This window comes from Ochotona curzoniae, unplaced genomic scaffold (genome assembly GCF_017591425.1).
Source record: "Ochotona curzoniae isolate NIBS_2020 unplaced genomic scaffold, NIBS_Ocur_1.0 contig_2364, whole genome shotgun sequence".
NCBI classification, from domain to species: Eukaryota; Metazoa; Chordata; class Mammalia; order Lagomorpha; family Ochotonidae; genus Ochotona; species Ochotona curzoniae.
Genome location: NW_024465434.1, coordinates 145,815 through 166,820, shown reverse-complemented (window position 1 = coordinate 166,820; position 21,006 = coordinate 145,815). Strand labels below are relative to the sequence as shown.

The 21,006-nt window shown below is 36.5% G+C and overlaps 1 protein-coding gene across 1 annotated transcript in view; it reads left to right on the top strand.

Moving 5' to 3' along the window:
• The window catches only part of ROCK1 (Rho associated coiled-coil containing protein kinase 1), a 123,474-nt gene that overhangs the window by 75,569 nt on the left and 26,899 nt on the right, over positions 1 to 21,006 (top strand). The window contains exons 13-20 of the mRNA XM_040974022.1: positions 2,286 to 2,334; positions 5,099 to 5,234; positions 6,442 to 6,533; positions 6,637 to 6,883; positions 11,201 to 11,307; positions 13,663 to 13,813; positions 17,099 to 17,259; positions 19,998 to 20,182. Of these exons, the coding sequence (XP_040829956.1) occupies positions 2,286 to 2,334; positions 5,099 to 5,234; positions 6,442 to 6,533; positions 6,637 to 6,883; positions 11,201 to 11,307; positions 13,663 to 13,813; positions 17,099 to 17,259; positions 19,998 to 20,182 (1,128 nt within the window). The remainder of the gene's footprint in view (positions 1 to 2,285; positions 2,335 to 5,098; positions 5,235 to 6,441; positions 6,534 to 6,636; positions 6,884 to 11,200; positions 11,308 to 13,662; positions 13,814 to 17,098; positions 17,260 to 19,997; positions 20,183 to 21,006) is intronic.

Genomic DNA, 21,006 nt, shown 5'->3' with positions numbered 1-21,006 from the left:
TTTCTATTGTGATTCTCTAGTAACTCAAAATTTTTTTTTCCTTTGGGTCAAATTCTAACTACAGCATGTAAGATAATCAAGATTTTTTTAAGAAACGTAATAATACTTAGCATTTTAGGTAACCTAATAATGCTGAGTTATATATAGAGAATAATAGCTTTGAATAAATGAAATAGAGAGGTAACAGAGATTGTCAGTAAATGGAATTAGGAAAATGGTAATTTTGTGACACAGTAGGCAAGGAAACCAGTAGGAAAAAAATCTCATTTCATAACTCATTCCTGGTAGATTAACAAGTTAAATATATAACACAATAAAGCATTTGACTATAAGCAAGTAATTCACTGATCTCAGGATTTTAAAGAACTATAAAATATGAAAATAAATCTAGGAAATTGATTAGTTCTGTTACATGAATGTTGAGATATTTCTGTATCCAAAAAACTCAGTATTTTAAATAAAGTTAAAAGGCTAATGACATATTGGTTGTAGTTTTGGTGATAGGGATCAGTTTGAGGAAGAACTAAGAATGGTCGAAAATGTCCCATAGTCATATGAAAATGTATAACTTCAAGGAAATTTAATTAAAATTTTGATGAATAATTTTCTAAATAAATACTTTAAAGATCAAACTGCTAATTACTTTCATTTATTTTTTTATGAGAGATCAAATGTTTGACCTTCACTGAGAAGTATGAAGGGTCTTCAAAAAGTTAGTGAGAATTTGCATCATGTAAAAACTGCATATTTTGCTCCAAAATAAACATCTTTTAATTCCATTTTCCAGGAACTCCTTTGAAGTAAACTCATATCTCATGTATTCACTAGAGTTTTATTTGGATCATTGATTATACAAAAAGTTTAGCATTTTGTTATTTTTTTGTTGTTGTTTGGTTTGATTGTGTTTTTGTTTTTTAAGATTTTCTTTCCCTGTCCTGCTTCTGGCCTCTTCCTAATATAGAAACTGGGAGATTAGGAAATGTGGGCAGACTAGAAATGGATTTTAGTCAGAATTCTTCACCATAGATATATTAAGTCAGGACTGATTGTAATCTAGTATTGTCAGCTGATGTGTCAGAAAATATGTCTCAGTAATATAGTACTGAACAAAACAGATACAGCCTCTGTTCATTTGGAGCTTGTAATTTAGCAAGGATGGTAAGTAAGTAAGTGGTAATGTTTTAAGGTAGACAGAATAACATGATGCTGGGATTGATGTGTGTGTGTATGATGAATACCTCAGGAGATGCCTGTACTCTTTTGCCAGGTAGCTGAAAAAGGTAAAATTAACAAGGAAAGAGTTAGAATGTTAGAACCCACGGATTAGGTGTCTGGAAGGCTTTTGAGATAAGAGAACTAAACTGGCAAGTGAGATAAGAGGAAAGAGGCTGTTAAGGCCATCAGTAGCATCTAGATCTTGGAGAATTTATTTTTACAAGCTAAGAATTTGTAATTTATCCTAAATGTGATGGAAAAATGAATACATGTGCAAGTGCAATTTACTTTTTTAAAAAAAGATTTCTCTGGTTATTTGGCAACAATTACATTATTCAACTAAATGTCAGTGAAGGAAGAAGACAAATCAAGAATGTTTCCTATGTAGAGTCATTTATTCAAGGATTTAGAAGAGGAATAGTTTGTTGTTGGGGTAGGAATGTGGAACCAAGGTAATAATTTAGTTTTAGGCATGCTGAATGAGATACTTGATGGAACATCCACATGAAATCTAAAACAGTGGTATTTACTTATGTATTAAGCCAAAGAAAACAAAACAAATGGTGATTGAGATAGTATGCTTTTATTTTATCTCAAATTTTTATCCAAGTTGCCAAATTGGGCATTAACTTAGTGTATGCCACTTTTGCCTTCATTTACCTTATCTTATATTGAAGGTTAAATGGCTAATTTTTGTGTACTATGTTTTGGATAGAGGAATTTTAGAAATCGTTAACTTGATGTCATTGGACATCTCCCTAAAAGAATCCGGAGGTAGAATTCAGGGTCCTTAAACGTGGATGAGAAAAAGTGAATACTTTCTCTAACTTGTTTAGCATTTGTTTCAATTCTGAACATAGGCAACAATCTACAATTCTTAGCAGTAGCCATAAATTTCTCTTACATAGAAATCAAAGATTTTGTATGTTAATGTCAAAGAGTATGAGATGTGGAAGAAAAAGAGATTTTTTTAAAAATCCAAATAAAATGGTAAAGTTAAGATTGTAAATATTTAACCCTAGGCAGTGAAAAAAATGTATTTCTAATCTATGTTGCTTTTGTTATTACAGAACTTCAAACATAAAACTAGACAAGATAATGAAAGAATTGGATGAAGAGGTACTTTTGTTTTAAAATATTCCCCCTTTCAGATTGTTTTATTTCCCGAGAAAAGTGTTTTTGAACTCTATAAGTTAAAACTTAAAATAGAACCAAAATGTGAAAGCCTCACTTGATGGCTTTATCTGTGTTTGGTACAGAGTGTATTATACTTTCTTTTTGCCTTTGTGCAATTTTATTCTACAGCCATTTTGAGAACTTAGCTCATACATTTGAACTCAGTGATACGTGTGTATTTTTGTTTTTCCAGTTTTATTTGAAAGACAAGAGGGAAATAAGACAAACAAGGAGCTAGAGAGGTTGTGCCCACCTGCTTGCTCTTTACATTCCCTTCAACAGCTGAGGCAGAGCCAGAAACTCAATCCAGATCTCCCATGTGGGTGCAGGGACTCGGGTAGTTGAGCCATCACCTGCTCCCTCTCATGGTTTGTATGAACAGGAAGTTGGAATCATAACTGGAGCCAAGAACTTAATCTAGAACTCCAGCTGAGGATGTGGACATCTCAAAATTTTGTCTCTTTTTTAAATTATTTATTTCAAGAATTTGAGAGAATTCTTCCATCTGCTTATTCATCCCCCCTTTAATGAGGTTGGGCCAAGAGCCAGGATCTTCATCCATGTTTGGTGTAAAAATATTTTTAAAACTTGGGAAAATAGAGCCTGGTGGCGTGGCCTAGCGGCTAAAGTCCTCACCTTGAATGCACCAGGATCCCATATGGGTGCCGGTTCTAACCCGGCAGCTCCTCTTCCCATCCAGCTCCCTGCTTGTGGCCCAGGAAAGCAGTTGAGGACGAAACAATGCTTTGGGATCCTGCACCCTTGTGGGAGACCTGGAAGAAGTTCCTGGTTCCCGGCTTCGAATCGGAACAGCACCTGCTGTGGCAGTCACTTGGAGAGTGAATCATTGAATGGAAGATCTTCCTCTTTTTTTCTCCTCCTCTCTGTATATCTGACTTTGTAATAAAAATAAATAAATCTTAAAAAAAAAAAACTTGGGAAAATACTACAAACAATTGTAGACACAAGTGTGAAATTTATCTGAAATGGGCTTACTGCTTGAAAACCAGGCTACCACAAGTCATACTATAATGAGGTGATTATTTCACTACTCCTATGTAACTGCTAAAGTGGACTATGATTTTAAAGCTGAAAAATGTGTATTCTCTATATTCAGATATTTCAGAATCATATGGAACAGAATAAAAAACATAGTTTTCATGCTATTCCATCCAACTTACTGATGGATAGAGAGATGAATGGGTGGATGGATGGATAGATTGAGAAGCGGAGAGACAAAGAGGAATCAGCATGTCTGCTGATTCACCTCCCAAATGCCAGTACTAGAATGAGTCCAGAAGTGGGAACTCAATCTAGATATCTCATGTGAGTGATGTAGGTCCCACCATTTGAGTCAATTACCTAATGCCTCCCAGAATGTACATCAAAAGGAAACTGGAAGAGGGAACAGAAACAGAACTCAAACAGTGGATACAACCCAAAGGTATCTTAATCTGTTGGCCAAATACTTAACCCAGTATTGATCAATGAGTGGCAACATAGAGCTGATAAATACATGTTAGTGGGTAGAACCATAGGCTATCAGGGTTGTCGCTTTGGCTCCACTGGTTAATCTTCCATCTGCAAGTACCAGCATCCCATATAGGCGCCAGTTCATGTATTGACTACTTCACTTCCCATCCATTCCCTCACTTGAGGGCTAGGAGAGCGGTGGAGGATGGCCAAAAGCCTTGGGACACTGCACCCACATGGGAAACGCTAAAGAAGCTCCTGGCTGCTGGCTCTTGGCTTTGAATCACCTCTGCTCAGACCATAGTAGCCACCTGGGGACTGAACCAGTGGATGGAAGATCTTTCTATCACTTCTTTGTAGAGCTGCCTTTCCAAGAAAAACAAATCTTAAAAAAAAAAAAAAAAAAGAAGAAGAAGATGAGAAAAAGAAAAATTGGGCCAGGCGTGGTAGCCTAGCGGCTAAAGTCCACACCTTGCACATGCCAGGATCCCATGTGGGCCCCAGTTTGTATCCCGGCAGCGCCATTTTCCTTCCAGCTCCCAGCTTGTGGCCTGGGAAAGCAGTGGAGGACAGCCCAAAGCCTTGGGACCCTGCACCTACGTGGCAGATCCGGAAGAGACTCCTGACTCCTGGCTTTGAATCAGCTTAGCTCTGGCCATTGCAGCCGCTTGAAGGGTGAATCAATGGATGGAATATCTTCCTCTCTGTATCTTCTTCTCTCTGTATATTTGCCTTTCCAATTAAAAAAAAAATTTTTAAATAAATAAAAACATACAACATCTCAAAAAAGATATAAGGTTGTTGATATAGAGGATTAAGAGAGATCTAGAGAGATTAGTGAAATAATTGCTGCTTTTGGTATGCTTTTAAACTAAACATTTGTAATTCCCAAATATGCAGTTATTGCTCTGTTCTTTCGTATTTCCTGTCTTAAAAGAACTGCAAATCAAAAATCATTTGGAATACATTGTCATTGCCCTAAACTGATGTGGTGGCTTATGATCTAAAAAGATCATATTCATCAGACTAGATTTCAAAATCAAAAATTATAAAACTGAAAATTTGTAAATATAATTCAAACAAAAAAAATTATTGCCTTTTTAAACAGGGGACCGCTATTAAAAATTTCTCATTGTTAGGAATTACTATCTGACTTTTTTTTCCTAAGAAAAAAGTATGTTCTCAAATGACAAGGCATAATTGCTGTTGTTTACTTTTTTGTTAATAATTCCAGGGAAATCAGAGAAGAAATCTGGAATCTACAGTGTCTCAAATTGAGAAGGAGAAAATGTTACTACAGCACAGGATTAATGAGTACCAAAGAAAAGCCGAACAGGAAAATGAGAAAAGGAGAAATGTGGAAAATGAAGGTAAATTGGTTACTCTTTTGGAAAATGCTGAAATTTAAATACTATCCTTGAGATGTTTGTCTTACATTTAGTGCTCATGATATATTTATGAAATCACATTCTAAGAAACTTGATAAACTAGTAGCCCAGATGCTTAGTTAAGTTGATAGTCTGTTGATGTCAGCAGTGGGTTGGATTTATGCAGAGTAGTGATTTTAACCCTTGTAAGTATGTGCAGGAACCTACTGGGAAGTTTTAGAACCACTGAAGCCAAAATCCTAGAGATGCAGTTTTAGTTTATCTAAATAACAGACTCCAACAGGTGGCCCCATTTGAGAATTAGTAAGCTGCAATTTCATGTATTTAATTGCTGTTCTAGAAATGCATTTGAAATAGCTTTCTGTGTTCTTTGATTTGTTTTTGTTTAACATGTGAGGGCACCTTAACAAGTGCATGTAAAGTAGATATAATTTTAAAAATGCATATTTCAGAGTATTTGAAGCCAAAGCAAACTAATCTTCTATTTTCCACAAACTTTTTGCAGATTCCCTATGTATATGAGTGTATATGTAAATTGTTATATACAGAAGGCTGTTAATTATAGCATTGCTTTATAGGGGACCCATATAAGCAATGCAGATGTAAAAATGATTTAATAAGTTTTGTCTATTTCTGTGTTTGGGTACTCTATAGGCTTTAAAGAATAAAGGATTTTCTTATGTATTATTACAGAAGAGAATTTAAGTTGTGTGTTTGAAAAAGCAAAATATAAATTGTGTTTGAAAGTGCTTTTATTTGCTTAAGTTACAGGTGCGTAGATGGGCATGTGGAAAAAATCATTTTGCACTACCGTTTGGCACCTTTCAACTTTCATGCAATTTTATAATTGATAATTGTACTATATTTTACTAGCTTTATAGCATTGAACTAATGAATTGATCTTATTAGAACAATAGTAGGATTTAAGATATTATAGCAGTGAAACAGATCTTTGTGTTTCATATTATTTCATGTTGCTTTTTGAAGAATTTAAAATGTGGTAAGCAGTTCCAAGATGAAAGGCCTTGGACAGGGGCATGAAATGAACATAGTGTCACTCACAGCTATGACTGGAGACCACATGTCATTCCTTAATGGGATTTGTATGTTTCCTTTAATAAAACTTCACAATTCCCACTTGTTTTTTTTGTGTTCTTTTTGTGTGTGTTTTTTTTTTTTTTCTTTTCAGTTTCTACTTTAAAGGACCAGTTGGAAGACTTAAAAAAAGTCAGCCAAAATTCACAGCTCGCTAATGAAAAGCTGGCACAATTACAAAAGCAGGTGAGTTTTTCAAAGAAGGTTCTTTTTTAAAAATATACAGTTTATTAAAGTAAATTTGATTATACTTGGTTAAAATCTTCTGTTTGCACTTTTTTAAAAATAGCTAGAAGAAGCCAATGACTTACTTAGGACAGAGTCAGACACTGCTGTAAGATTAAGGAAGAGTCATACAGAAATGAGCAAATCCATCAGTCAACTGGAGTCCCTGAACAGAGAATTGCAAGAGAGAAATAGAATTTTAGAGAATTCAAAGTCGCAAACAGATAAGGATTATTACCAGCTGCAAGCTGTGTTAGAAGCTGAACGAAGAGACAGAGGTCATGATTCTGAAATGATTGGAGACCTTCAAGGTAATGTTTTTCTTACTGGGGTAAAATATGTGTAAAATGTATTGTTTTAAGCATTAATTTTTTTTTAATTTTATATTTATTTATTTGAAAGGCATACATACACACACAGTTCTTTGATCTGCTGGTTCACTGCCTTAATGCCCACCCACGACACAGCCAGAACTGGACCAGGCAGAAACTAGGGAGCTGGAGCTGTTTCCAGGTCTCGGGTGGGTGGCAGGGTCGTAGGTGGTAGAACCTTTACCTGCTGCCTCTCAGGGTGCACATTAATGTGAAGCTGGAATTTGGAGTCGAGGTAGGATTTGGGCTGACATTCCAGTGTGGAATGCAGATGTCCCAAGAGGTGTCTTACACTACCCTGATTTTAGCCATTTTTACATTAATAGTTCATTGGTGTTTTAATATATTCATTGTGTTGTGCAATCATCACCACTGTATATCATCTAGATTTTCTGTACTTAATACTAAGTTTTCATTCTCCTCCCAGGTTGCCATCATTCTTTTTGTATGAATTCAACTAGTCTAGGTTCCTCATATAAGGGTTGTGCACATTTGTTTCTGGCTTAATGTATTCAAGGTTCATTTGTGTTATAGCATGTGTAAGAATTACTTTAAGGCCAAATAATATTCAATTGTTTATATGTACCACATTTTGTTTATGCATCCATCTGTCAATAAAAAAGTAATATATTTTACTTATAAATTTTGATAATTAAAATGACATAAAATCTACCATCTTAATCATTTTTGTTTTTTTAATTATTTCTTGAAGATTTACTTATTTGAAAAATGACATTACTGAGAGAGGGAGATGCAGACAGCAAATGAAAGCAGGTGCATGCTCTTCCATCCCCTGTTTTGCTCCCCAGTGGCTACAGCAGCCAAGTCTGGACCAGGCAAAAGGTAGAGACTCAAGCACTTGAGGCTTCTGCTCCTGCTTTCTTGGCTGTGTTAGTAGGGAGCTCGACTGGAGGAGTTGGGACTTGAACCAGTGCTCATATGGCAGTAGCTTAACTTGTTATGCTGCAATGCCGATCTATTTTTAAATATAGGAAAATTTTTAAAATTATATTGCCTTCATAAAGAAAATAACTTTGCTGGAACCATAAATAGTTCACATTCTTTTTCTTTCAGACCAAAGCATGCATTTGTTTCCCATTGTAATTGCTTTCTTCCCGTAGGCACTTCTATGAAGTAGATAAAGCAAGTGTTTTCCAACTTACCAGTCTGATTAACTGAAGTTCATTTAAAAACTTAGGCTTTTTTTAAAAGGCTTAGTTAAAGTGCAGCTAATCCAGATAAGGAGGATTATAACTGGAAACTTGAGAATTCTTTGTGCGTTATTGATAGAAAATGAAACTCACTTGCAGAAATGGAATTCTAATACAAATAGTTACTTGGGAAGATTGGTGCTGAAGTTATTGGCAATCTTTGTAAATCTCAACCATCTAAAAATAGCAATAATGTTCATTTGCTTTCAAAATGATGAGTGTCTTTACCTGATTCTCATTTATTTTTCTATTTTTCATTCCTTTTGGCAACATCTATACTGTCTAATCAAATCAAGCAAAGAAGTTGCTATGTCTCCCAGGAAAATATTGGGGAGCTGAGGAGTCCATTTTAACCTTAATCGCAGATGGGAACATAGTTTGAGTCTCTTGGGGCTTGATGATTAGCTACAATTCTGTGGAGCGAGGTCAGGGTCAGTTTTTGTGGCTATGGAAACAGGAATTTGAAGCTCTGATTGGTTTTCAGCTGAAGAGTGTTGTGTAATCATATTTCTCAGGGACCTGGCTTAAAATAGATCCGACTATAACCAAGAAAAGACCCTCCTTATATGTAGTAAGAAAGCCTCATACTTAACCACGTTGTTTTCTAGGTCCTTTTATTCAGCCTTTTAGCTGTTTGAAAGTCTCTTTATCGTTCTTTTTGTTTGTAAAGCAGGAAGATTAGGAGAGGTTCTATAAGTCCTTCTAATTTAAAATTCCTTCAGAATCTTCTGTGTCTGAATGTGCTTTGGCTTGTTTGCTTCCAAGACAGAGGCTGTTATCTATGTGTTCGTCATCAGTGACATTTAACAATTCTTTTTTTAGATATTGATGAAATTTAAGGAATATTTCAGAGCATTGCTTATTATTACTCAGTTTATCATTTTTCAGTGCTTATTTTTTTATAGTTTGGAATCAAATGTGAATGAAAGCTCACTAAACAACATGTTGGACCTATGTGAGCTTCAGCTTACTGATAAAGTGTGTTGTGGGAACAGATTTGATGGCAAATGAGTTAAACCACCACTGCCTGCATCACATATTAGAGTGTTGATTGGTGTTCTGGATGGTTTGCTTCCAATTCAAATCTTTGCTGATGTGCCTGGCAAGCCAGGGATGATGGCTTAAATGCTTGAGCCCCTCCCACTTGCATGGGAAACCAGGGAGGAGTTTCTGGCTCCTGGACCAGCCCAGCTTTTGTGGTCCTGAAGGGAACGACTCAGCACATGGCAGAGCTCTGTCACTCTTCCATTCAAATAAATTTCTTTAAAAATGTATCATGGCTTTAAAAAAATTGTAATTTTTATATTATATGTACGTTAAGTTGTACTACATAAGGACAACAATCTTGTTGTTCTTTTCAGCAAAGGACTTGAAGAGTTTATTATAAAAATGGGAGTGGTTCACTTGTTCTTGCTGGCCACTTTATTCTTATTAGCCTGCACCATTTGTTGAAGAGATTATTATTTTCTCTTTAAATGTTTTTGGCATTCCTTTGAAAAGCCAGTGATCAGAGCCAGTGTTGTGGTGCAGCCTTTTGGCACTGGTTTATTTCATGCTGTTCCCTGATTTAGCTCCCTGTCATGTGCCCTGTAGATTGTAACTTGTATTTCCTTTCTTTTCTTACAGTTGCACATAAAAATAAATGTTTCTTCATTTTCTTTTCAGAGTCTTTATTGAGTATATTAGCTGTGTGTATTGTATAAATATTTTGCCTTTTTTAATGCAGTGTTTTTTGATGTGCTAGATTGTATGACTTAGATATTCTTGGTAGATTAGAATTTTTGTGAGTGATTTTTTTAATATTCATTTTCTAATTTTGTCTTGCCCATTCATTTACCTTGAATTTTTATATGCTGTTGTTGGGCTCAGATTTTTGCCTTTTTGTGAATTTTGGATTTCTTTGGGGGAAATTTTAATATACTTAGATTTAAGAGGATTTTTTTTTCTGGCTGACCCTTAATCTATGTTAGTTTATTAAAATGTAATATATGAAAGCTAAATATATAAAGAATTTTCACAACATGAACATTCCTATATAACATGAGTTCCAACCATTAAACTGAATATTATCAAGCAACTCCAAAGTCCCCTGGAATTCCTGTCAGTCACTAACTTCTGGCATCCTCCCTCAGAGAATCCCTGTTCTGACATTTAATACTATAGATTAGTTTTTTGTTGTTGTTGTTGTTTTAGTTTGATATAAATGGAATCATGCAATAAACACTGCTTGGATCCGTCTTTTTGCACTCATATGTTTATGAGCTTCTTAGGAGTTTGAAATAAGCTTCTTCTACACTAAAAACTCAGAGTTTAATCTAAATTTACTGTCTCTATAGAGTTTTGAAAACTTACTATATGGGCTGGCATTGTGGCATTGCAGATCAAGGTACCTCTTGCAATGCTGGCATCTTGCATCAGCATGTTGGTTTGACCCTGGGTTCTTTACTTCTTTTTTCTTTCTTTCTTTTTAAATTTTCATTTTTTTTTTTTATGATATGTTTCTTAGGCTCAGAGATTTTAGTACTTATGATCCAACCTTCTGGTAACACACCTTAGAAGGCAGCATCAGTTGACCTAGGAAATTGGGTCCCTATATCCCTTCCAAGGGTAAAGTTTCTAGCTACTGGTTTTGACTTGGCCTAGTCCTGGGTGTTGAATGCATTTTGGGAGTAAATCAGCAGGTGGAGAATCAATCATTATGTCTGGCTGACTGGCTTTACATCCTGTGCCACAATACCAATCCGGGGGTATCCTCATTGATGGGGTACTAAATAGCATACAGTAAGGACTTGGGTCTGATTTTTAGCCCATGCTCACTTCATTTCTTTGAATGCTTGTAAGATAAGGAGTATGCATCAGATGCATCAACATTTTTATTAACCCAGTTAGCATTAACATTTTTATTGACTGGGCCAGCATATATTGCAGCAGGTTTTGAAGATTTTATCTGATCAAGACATTTAATTCATTTTTACATTTTAATATATTTTGAACAATATATTTTGTATCAATAACCATAGATTTGAACTTTTTTCTCAATTGATAGCTCGAATTTCATCTTTACAAGAGGAGGTGAAGCTTCTCAAACATAATCTTGAAAGAATGGAAGTAGAAAGGAAAGAGGCTCAAGACATGCTTAATCATTCAGAGAAGGTAAATAATTTAATATGACCAATTATAAGATAGTAAATAAATTATTAAAGATTATAAGGTGGTTTTACAAAATAATAGTTATTCCTAATGTTTGTATGGCTATTGGCTGTTTGGTGTGTGAAGATGAACATGGTTTTAGTGTTATTTCCATTTTCTTTTCCTATTCAAGTTGTTTGCTATTTGGTATTAATAGATGATCATAATTGCTCTGGTTTGGAAATACCTTTTCTTAAATATCCGTCTCTTTTTTTGTCCATGAGTAAGATGAAGGTGCTGTGGATATTGTAGGATGGAACAAGGGATGGTATTTGGCAAGGTGGTTAAGATGCCAGATGCGATACCTGCATTCCATATTTGAATGCCTGCTTTGACCCTGGATACACTTCCCATCCAGCTTCCTGCTAAGGCTTGTCCTGAGAGGCATTAGGTGATGGTCCAAGTATTTGACCCCCAATCTCTCCATGTGGGGAATCTAGATGGAATCTGACACTTCTGACCTTGACATAACCTAGCCCTTGCTGTTTTAAGCACTGAGAGATTGAACCTGTGATGGAAAATCTGTCTATCAGAGATTAAAATGAAGACAAATTAATAAAACAAAAAAGGAAGGGAATGAAGCATCAATATTTAGAAGACCTTGCTTTGCTTATTCTACTTTATTGATATATGTTAGCAAGGTAGGAAATACGTAGTTGGACCTAGCATAGTAGCCTAGTGGCTAAAGTCCTTGCCTTACATACACTGGGATCCCATATGGACACCAGTTCATATCCCTGCTGCTCCAGTTCCCATTTAGCTCCCTGATTGTGGCCTGGGAAAGCAATAGAAGATGGCTCAAAGCCTTGGGACCCTGCACCTGCTTGGAATACCTGGAAATAGTTTCTGGCTTCCATGGGCTCAGCTCTGGCCATTGCAGCCACTTAGGGAGTGAACCAGTGGACAGATCTTTGTCTTTCCTCTCTGTAAATCTGACTTTCCAATAAAATATATAAAATTAAAAATAAATATATCTTTAAAAAAAGTAAGCATGTAGTTGTTGACATTTACATTTAGAATTTGCTTTGTTACTGATTTGAAAGGCAAAGATTTTCTATTCAGTGGCTCACTCTCCAAATGCCTACCTAGAGGAGCCAGAGCTGGGCAAGGCCAAAGCCAGGAACCTGGAACTCAGTGTCAGTGTGCCAGGTGAGCAGCAGGAACTCAGTTATTGAAGCCATCATCTGCTATTTCCTAGGTTATATGTTGGCAAAGAGCCTGCAGAAGCAGAACTAGGATTTGAACAAGGTATTCTTATGTGGGATATGGGTATCGCAAACAGTATCTTAAATGCCAGACAAAGCACCCATTCCTAGAATTTTCTTAACAATCAGAAATATCAGTGATTTCCTTCGTTAGCATACCTTGCTAAGAAAGCAATTAAGTATTTAATGAACAGATCTAGCTCTCACATTTTCACTGTTCCCCTAAATTGTTGGAGATCAATTAGAACCTCAGGTAAATTACCAGAAAAGCTACTCCTGCATCTCATATTGGAAAAATTGTATCTTGACTCCACTTCTAATTAAGCTTCCTGCTAATGTGCACCCTGGGAGGCAGCTGGTAATTGGGTCCGGGTCATGCCAGTGGAGACAGAGGTTGAGTTAATCACTTCTGGTTCTGATCTGTTCTAGTCCTGGTTATTGTAGACATTTGGAAACTAAACAAGTGGATAAGAGATTTCTCTGTCTGTCTGTCTCTCTCTCTCGTGTGTGTGTGTATGTGTGAACATATGTGTACGCCTGTCCCCTACTCCCTCCCTCCCAAATCAGTAAAATAAGTAAGCTTTTAAAAAAGGAAGGCAGCTACTTGCCTTTGGATGTGTTTTGTGAGAACTGGAATAGTTATTTGATGGCAAAGCTGATGTAAGTAAAGAAATAGGATAAAAGAAAAGAACCAGTGCATGTATCCAGAGAATTAGGATAGATAGATTTTTACTCGTTTTTCCTATTTCAATGACTTGCCATGAAATGCTTGTAATTTCATCAAAGAAATGGCCGTTTATAAATTCAGATGTAGAAAAGGTAATTTAATCTTTCTAAAGTGATAGCAAAATATTTTAAAGCAAAGAATTTGTTTACTCATTTCTGTTCTTAGCAAGGAATCATCCTTATCCACAAACACAACATTGTTCTGTAGTCACCATGATTAATATTTCAAATGGGAATATAGTTGAAGTGATATTTTATTTTTGGTTCCATGTGTTTATTGTGGTTTTGAAAATAGGGTTTTTATCACTTGTGGAATTCTAAATAATTTAAGATTTACTAATATTCTTTTTAAACAATTTGTTCCACGAATCTCATTCCCTTTTAACAGGAAAAAAATAATTTGGAGATTGATCTAAACTACAAACTTAAGTCATTACAACAGCGACTAGAACAAGAGATGAATGAACACAAAGTAACAAAAGCTCGTTTAACTGACAAACATCAATCTATTGAAGAGGCAAAATCTGTTGCAATGTGTGGTAAGTGTCTTTTTTATATATAAATATATTAAGTTTTTTTTTTTAATTGGAAACACAGAAATACAGAGAGAAAGATCTTTCGTCCGATGATTCACTCCCCAAGTGGCGTAGTAACTGGAGCTGAGCCAATCTAAAGTCAGGAGCCAGCATCCTCCTCTGGATCTCCTACATGGGTGCAGGGTGCCAAGGCTTTGGGCCATCCTTGACTGCCTGCCCAGGCCACAAGCAGGGAGGTGGGTGAGAAGTGGAGCAACCAGGATATGAACAGGTGTCCATATGGGATCCCAGTGCGTGCAAGGTGAGGATTTAGCCAGTAGGCTGCTGTGCCAAGCGCAATTCATTTTTTTATCCATCTTTATTATCTTCCCTCTCAGAGAAGGAGAAACTTCTTTCTTTTCTGGCCTTATGCAAAGCTCATCTCTGCTTACCTCATCCTAATTTATCTCCTTATTGTTTCTCTGTACTCTGTTTTTCCTCCATTTTCTTCTTTGTTCTTGTAAATATGTATAAACCATTCACATCTTAAAACAGGCAGTGCTTGCAGCAACCTATGATCCTTACTCATTACCATTGTTTCATTCTGTCCCTTCATAATAGCCAAATATCTGGGGTGAGAATTTGGCCTAATAGCCCATGTCATACATCAGAATATCTGTGTTTGGTGCCCTGCTGTAGCTTCAGATCCTAGCTTCTTTACAATATATCCCTTATAGGCATGTAATCATTAATGTAATAGAAATATACACAAATGCCATTATTTCAGTGTGGCAGTACCTAAGATCGAGTTCTGAACAAAGGCTTCTTTGAGTTAGTGATATTTGAATTAAGAGACGGAAGCCAGAATGCACTAGTTGTTAAAAAAGGAATGTAGGCATAGTAAGTGGTAATATAATAGCCTAATCCTCCCTCTGCCTGTAGGCAGCAGCATTCCATAAGAGTGCTGGTGTGTGTCTCAGCTGCTCCACTTCTGATCTGGCCCTCTTATGACCTGGGTACATACATTCCTAGGCCCCTATATCCACGTGGGAGGCCAGGAAGAAGCTCTTGGCGCTCAGCTTCAGATCAGCTCAGCTCTAGCTGTTGTGGCCAGGTAGAGGGGGAACTAGTGAATGTAGAACCTCTTGCTTTGTCTCTTATTCTTTCTCATTAGAAATCTACCTTTCAAATAAAAATAAATAAATCTGTGGGGGCGGGGAGAAGTATGTTTTTGGAGAAATAATTGAACAAGTGGAGTTCATTTGGGAGAGTATACACTATGAGCACTGGTGATAGCAGAGAGGAAAAGAATGGGGGTACAAAATACAAGGGTTGGTAATGATGTGGTTGGACAAAAGAAGGAATCAAGAAAAACTTAGACCTTCATTGTAGATAGCTGAACCACAGAATCTTCAAAAAAATTTCACAGAAGGGCAAGTGCGTGGCCCAGCCACTTAGACACATTATATCAGAATGGCTTGATTTGATTCCTTCCTCTAGCTGCTGACTAGCTTTCTGATAACTGCAGCCCTAGGAGATAGTCATGATGGCTCAAGTAGCTGGCCCCATACCTTCGAAATGGAAACGCTGAATTGAGCTTCCAGCTCCTGACTCCCACCAGTCCTGATGTGCTGGGCTCTTGGTAAATAAATAAAATGTGTTTGGAAGTTCATGGAAAATATACATTATAAAAATAATAAGCCTGAATTTCAAAGCCTTTTGAGTCAAAATAAATGTCTTTTAATTTTTTCTTTTTCTTTCTTGCTTCCTTTTTCCCCTTTCCTTCCTTCCTTTTTTCCTTCCTTCCTTATTTCTCTCCCTCCCTGCTTCACTCCCTCTCTTTCTTTCTCCCTGCTTCCTTTCTTCTTTCTTTTTTGTAAAGCAGTTACAGAAAAAAGAGGGAATAGACAAATCTTTCATCTGCTGGTTCATTCCCCAAATGGCCACAATGGCAGGGACTGGGCCCATGTGGGACACTGGTGCCGTAGACAGTGGTTTAACGAGCTATGACATGACTCCAACCCCAAACATGTTTTAATTTTGTTTTTCCATGAACTTTTTAAAATACTCATATTGAAATTGAGATGTAATGGAGAGAAGAGAGGCTTGGGGATGGGAGAGTAATAAAGGCTTAGATGTATACTTTAGCAAGCTTATTAGGTATTTATGTGGAGCTATGAAGTCAGTTAGTAATAAGCCTGGAAGACAAAGGAGAGGGATCCAGGATCAGAACATAAGTGGATGGATTTTTGTTTGTGGTTAAAGTTCATGCCTTGCACGTGCTGGGATCCAAATAGGTGCCGGTTCCAATCCCAGTAGTTCCACTTCCCATCCAGCTCCCTGCTTGTGGCCTGGGAAAGTAGTAGAGGACAGCCCAGAGCCTTGGGACCCTGCAACCATGTGGGAGACCCGGTAAAGCTCCAGGCATCCTAGCATCGGATTGGCTCAGCTCCAGCCGTTGTGCTCACTTGGAGAGTGAACCATCAGACAAAAGATCTTCCTCTCTGTGTTTCCTCTCTGTATATCTGCCTTTCCAATTAAAAATAAATAAATAAATAACAGATATCAGCCACTATTTAAAAAAAGAAGAAGAAGAGAATTAAGAAATGACAAATGTATTGGTGCAGCTGTGTTTGAAATTTTGTGGTGGGAAAGATAAGAAGCTTAGATTCTAACTGTTTTATCTTGTTACCTAAAGGACAATCTTAGTGACTGTGAAAGTGGATTTATAAAGTTTGAATCCTGATGATACTACTTACTAGCTGGATTACCATAAGAAAAAAATTTGTTTCTCAAAATCTAAGCTACCATATTCTGATAAAGATCCTAATTGTAAATTCATTGTCTTTAAAGTGGCTAGTTGTACTACCTTAGAATCTCATTTGTCTGTTGCATAAATTAGAGTTCCTGTCATAGGCTTAAGCTTCTTAAAGTTTTTGGAACACCGCAAAGCATAAATTAATAGTCATAAATTTTGTCTGCTTTTACTTCAACTACAGCCATTTTTCTGTTTCATTACTTTCTTTCCAACTAATCATGTTCTGCCTTGAAAATGGGACTAAATCATCTCATACTGTTAGGAAGAGGCTGGATTGAAAGAGTTTTATTTTAACACTTTTTATGCTCCCATTTTTTTTTTAAGATTCCCTGATAAAAACAATTCAGATGACATTAGAACTGTAATTGTTCCATTAGAAGCACAGGATAGAAACAGTAAATATTTGAAACACATTTGCAGCTCAGGTAAAGTGAGAAGTATTAAGGTAGCCTTTCTTTCAATATTGTCCTTGTAACTTTTTGCTTTTGCAGAAATGGAAAAAAAGCTGAAAGAAGAGAGAGAAGCTCGGGAGAAGGCTGAAGATAGGGTTGTTCAGATCGAGAAGCAGTGTTCCATGCTGGATGTGGATCTCAAGCAATCTCAGCAGAAACTGGAGCATTTGACTGAAAATAAAGAAAGGATGGAGGATGAAGTAAGAAAACTGTTATTGATTTTAGTCATCTTCTAAAAAGTTATCATGAGAGTTGTCCATATATATATATTTTTTTTTAATTTTTTTTTATTTTAGACACAGAGAACCAGAATTCTCGTTACTGGTTTACTTTCCAAATGCCCAAAAGACTGGGACAATTCCCAAAGCCAGGAACCAGAATGGAATCTAGGCCTCCCATGTGGATTACAAGAACATAATTACTTAAGACATCGCCAATGCTACATAAGAGTACAGAGACAGGAAGCTAGAGACAGGAGCTGCAGCTGAGTATTAACCCCAGGTCTTGCAATGTAAGACATAGCATCTTAACTGGCATCTTCACCCTCAGGTTGAATGGCCACCGTTATTATCTATCATTTAAATACCATGTAAGAGGTTTGAATGAAATAGACAACATGTATGTGTGTTCACTGCTGTGTGGTCATCCTAATACTTAGAACGTTCATCTTCACTCTGTAGGTTCTATACCTTATTGAAAAAGGTAAACAAACCACTTCATTATAGGGCACCCTATAACCCCACAGAGGAGCATTACTCTTACGTTTCAAAGGGAAGTGCTAAACTGCAGCTTTACTTGGCATAGGTTAATAGAAAGCACAGGGTACACATTTGCAAAGCTTTTAATCAAAAGGGAAAATTGTACACCAGTGGTTATTATGTATGTGTGTGTAAACACACATATATGAAATTATTTTTAAGCTGAAAGTCATACACCCTCCACAAGGAAGGGGATTAAATGTTATCTAGATTTTAAAAATTGATTCAGGCATGGGCCCACGCGATAGCGTAATGGTTAAAGTCCTTGTCTTGAACACACCGGAATCCCATATGGGCACTGGTTCTAATCCCGGCAGCCCCATTTCCCATCCAGCTCCCTGCCTGTGGCCTGGGAAAGCAGTCGAGGACGGCCCAAAACATTGGGACCCTGTACCCACATGGGAGACCTGGAAGAAGCTCTGGGCTCCTGGCTTCAAATTGGCTTAGCTCCAGCTGTTGCGGCCGCTTGGGGAGTGAATCATCAGACGGAAGATCTTCCTCTGTCTCTCCTCCTTCTCTGTATATCTGCCTCTCCAATAAAAATAAATCTTTAAAAAGAAAAATTGATTCAGGTGCAAAAAATGATCATCGAAGAGACCTGGCTCTTGGTTTCAGATCAGCTCAGCTCCAGCCGTTGTAGCCATTTGGAGAGTAAACCAGTGGGTAGAGGATCTTTCTCTTTTCTGTAGATCTAACTTTCTAATAAAAATATATGGTTTTTTTTTTTAAGTTAAATTCTAAGTAGGTAATAAGTAAGGACAAAAAAAAGGAACATAACCAGAGATTAACAGGCATATTATATAGTCATGGGAGAAACTTGAGTGCCCAAATTTTGATTCGTCTTAAAATTTGGCAGAAGCTTTAGCTGAAAGCATCCTTTTAGGAAAATTATCTGGTAAAGGTATATAGAACTGATTAGAAAGAAGAGATTAGAGATACTGTTAGAGCCAGCATGAAGGAGGAATATATGTTGAAATTTTGAAAATTTATACATAGCTGTTCTAAAACATACTTTTTTACTTCCTTTTAGTTTTCCTTGCTCTGTGCTACAGGTTAAGATTACTGAAGCCAATGTGGCAGGAATGGTCTTGACTGCTTTGGTGCCTACAGCCCTGTGGGAGAGACATGTTAAAATTGACATTACAAACTCAACAAATAAATAAATAAAAAGTAGATATATACAGTGTTATAGGAGTTTGTGACAAATGCAGTTTGGAAGTTTAGGAAGTGCTCATTAAGGATGTGGCATTTATATTGAAAGCAGAAAAAAATGAAAAAATAAAGGGTCTGGCATTGTGGTTAAGCCTCTGGTAGCAGGGATGGCATTCCATTCCGTATGGGTACTGGTTTACTTTCCAGCTGCTCCGTTTCCAATCCAGCTCTCTGCTAATGCATCTAAGAAAACAGAGCAAGTTGTCCCAGCTGATTGGGTCTCTGCACCTGCATTGGAGACCCGGAGGAAGCATCGGCTCCTGACTTCATGGAGCCACTTGGGTAGAGAACCAGTGGATGCAAGATCTTTCTCCCACTCTGTATCTCTGCTTTTCAATTAAACAAATAAATAAGTCAATAATTCTTTATGGAAAGCAATTTTTAAAATGAAGAAGGAAAGAGAGAAGAAATTCAGTGTGTATAAACTAAGAACCATGAAGTGAGGGAATTTTGTATTTTGAGGATTTGAATATAATCAGATTGTAGAGAAGAGTGAGTGATGAGTGGACAGTAGGAAGAGCAGACCATAAAGAGCATTGTAAAAATTTTTAGTCTCTTGGAACCAATATCTGGTGGTAAGTACTTTGACAATATTTGTGATATTGAATTAAATATATGTTTAGTTTGTTTTGTAAGTTTTGGGGGATTTTTAGATTTGAACAAATAACTTTATGAATGAACAAAATTTAAATAACTTTTGAAGGGTTCTCCCCAAAATGGCTTTTATGATCACTTTGTATTAGAAAATTTCCTTGATAATTGGAGAAGAAAGCAGCTGGATTCTCTTCACTGAATTGGATGTCTGAAATTTGGGGACGGATTTAATAATTTGCAAATAATAAACATGTAAAATACCAATATTCCTTATTAGTATAGGTGTTATAATGTACTTAATTTGTTATTTATATTCTTTCGAAAAGGTCTAACTACTTAAGAGATTTAACTTACCAATTATGTTTCTCTCATAGGTTAAAAATCTGACTCTACAGCTAGAGCAGGAATCAAATAAGCGACTGTTGTTACAGAATGAATTGAAGTCTCAAGCATTTGAAGCAGATAATTTAAAAGGTTTAGAAAAGCAGATGAAACAGGAAATAAATACTTTATTGGAAGCGAAGAGATTATTAGAATTTGAGTTAGCTCAGCTTACCAAGTAAGTCCTGATAATACTGTGTTGTAATTTATTTCGCTTATGTGTTCCACTGTGTGTGTGTGTGTGTGTGTGTGTGTGTGTGTGTGTGTGTGTGTGTGTGTTGCTTAGATTCTACAGCAGAGCAAAAGAAAAGGAAAACAGAAAGACTGTAGGAATAACTTTTTTCTTGCAGAGAAGGTTCGCAAGTTTAGGCTTTGTCAGAACAGGTCACTAAATTTAAAGTACAGTTATTTATAGGGAGAGAAAAGGAGATTATCAAGATTGCTCATTTTGCAATTTGTCTATGAAGGACAAATCACAATTTGCTCATTATTTTTATGTTTACATTTCTTTAGGCAAGAGTTATAAGAATCAGAGATAAATTTCTTTCTGTTAAAATTACAGTATCTGAATAGTGAATGTTCAGAGTTTTTTAGAGATTCCTATCAACTAATTCCTTGTTATACACTGAAAATTAAAATGCTGCCACCAATATGAAAACTTAGCTGTAGATAAAATTGTTAGTGTTTGAAAAAGTCATGCTTTTCATTTGCATTACCTGTCTTTTCTGTGTGAGTTGTATTTATGTGCATATTATGTAGTTGTAGCTGTCTTTTTAAATTTTTATTGATTTATTTACTTGAAAATTGGAGTTGCAGTGGGTGGGCAGAGAAAGGGCTTCCATCCATTGATCTCTTCCCAAGTAGCTGCAAAAGTCAGGACTGTGCCAGGCCAAACCCAAGAACAAGGACCTTTGCTCTGATCTCCCATGTGGATGACAAGGAGCCAGACACTAGGGCCATCCTCCGCTACTTTTCCCAGGCCATTAGCAGGGAGTTGAATCA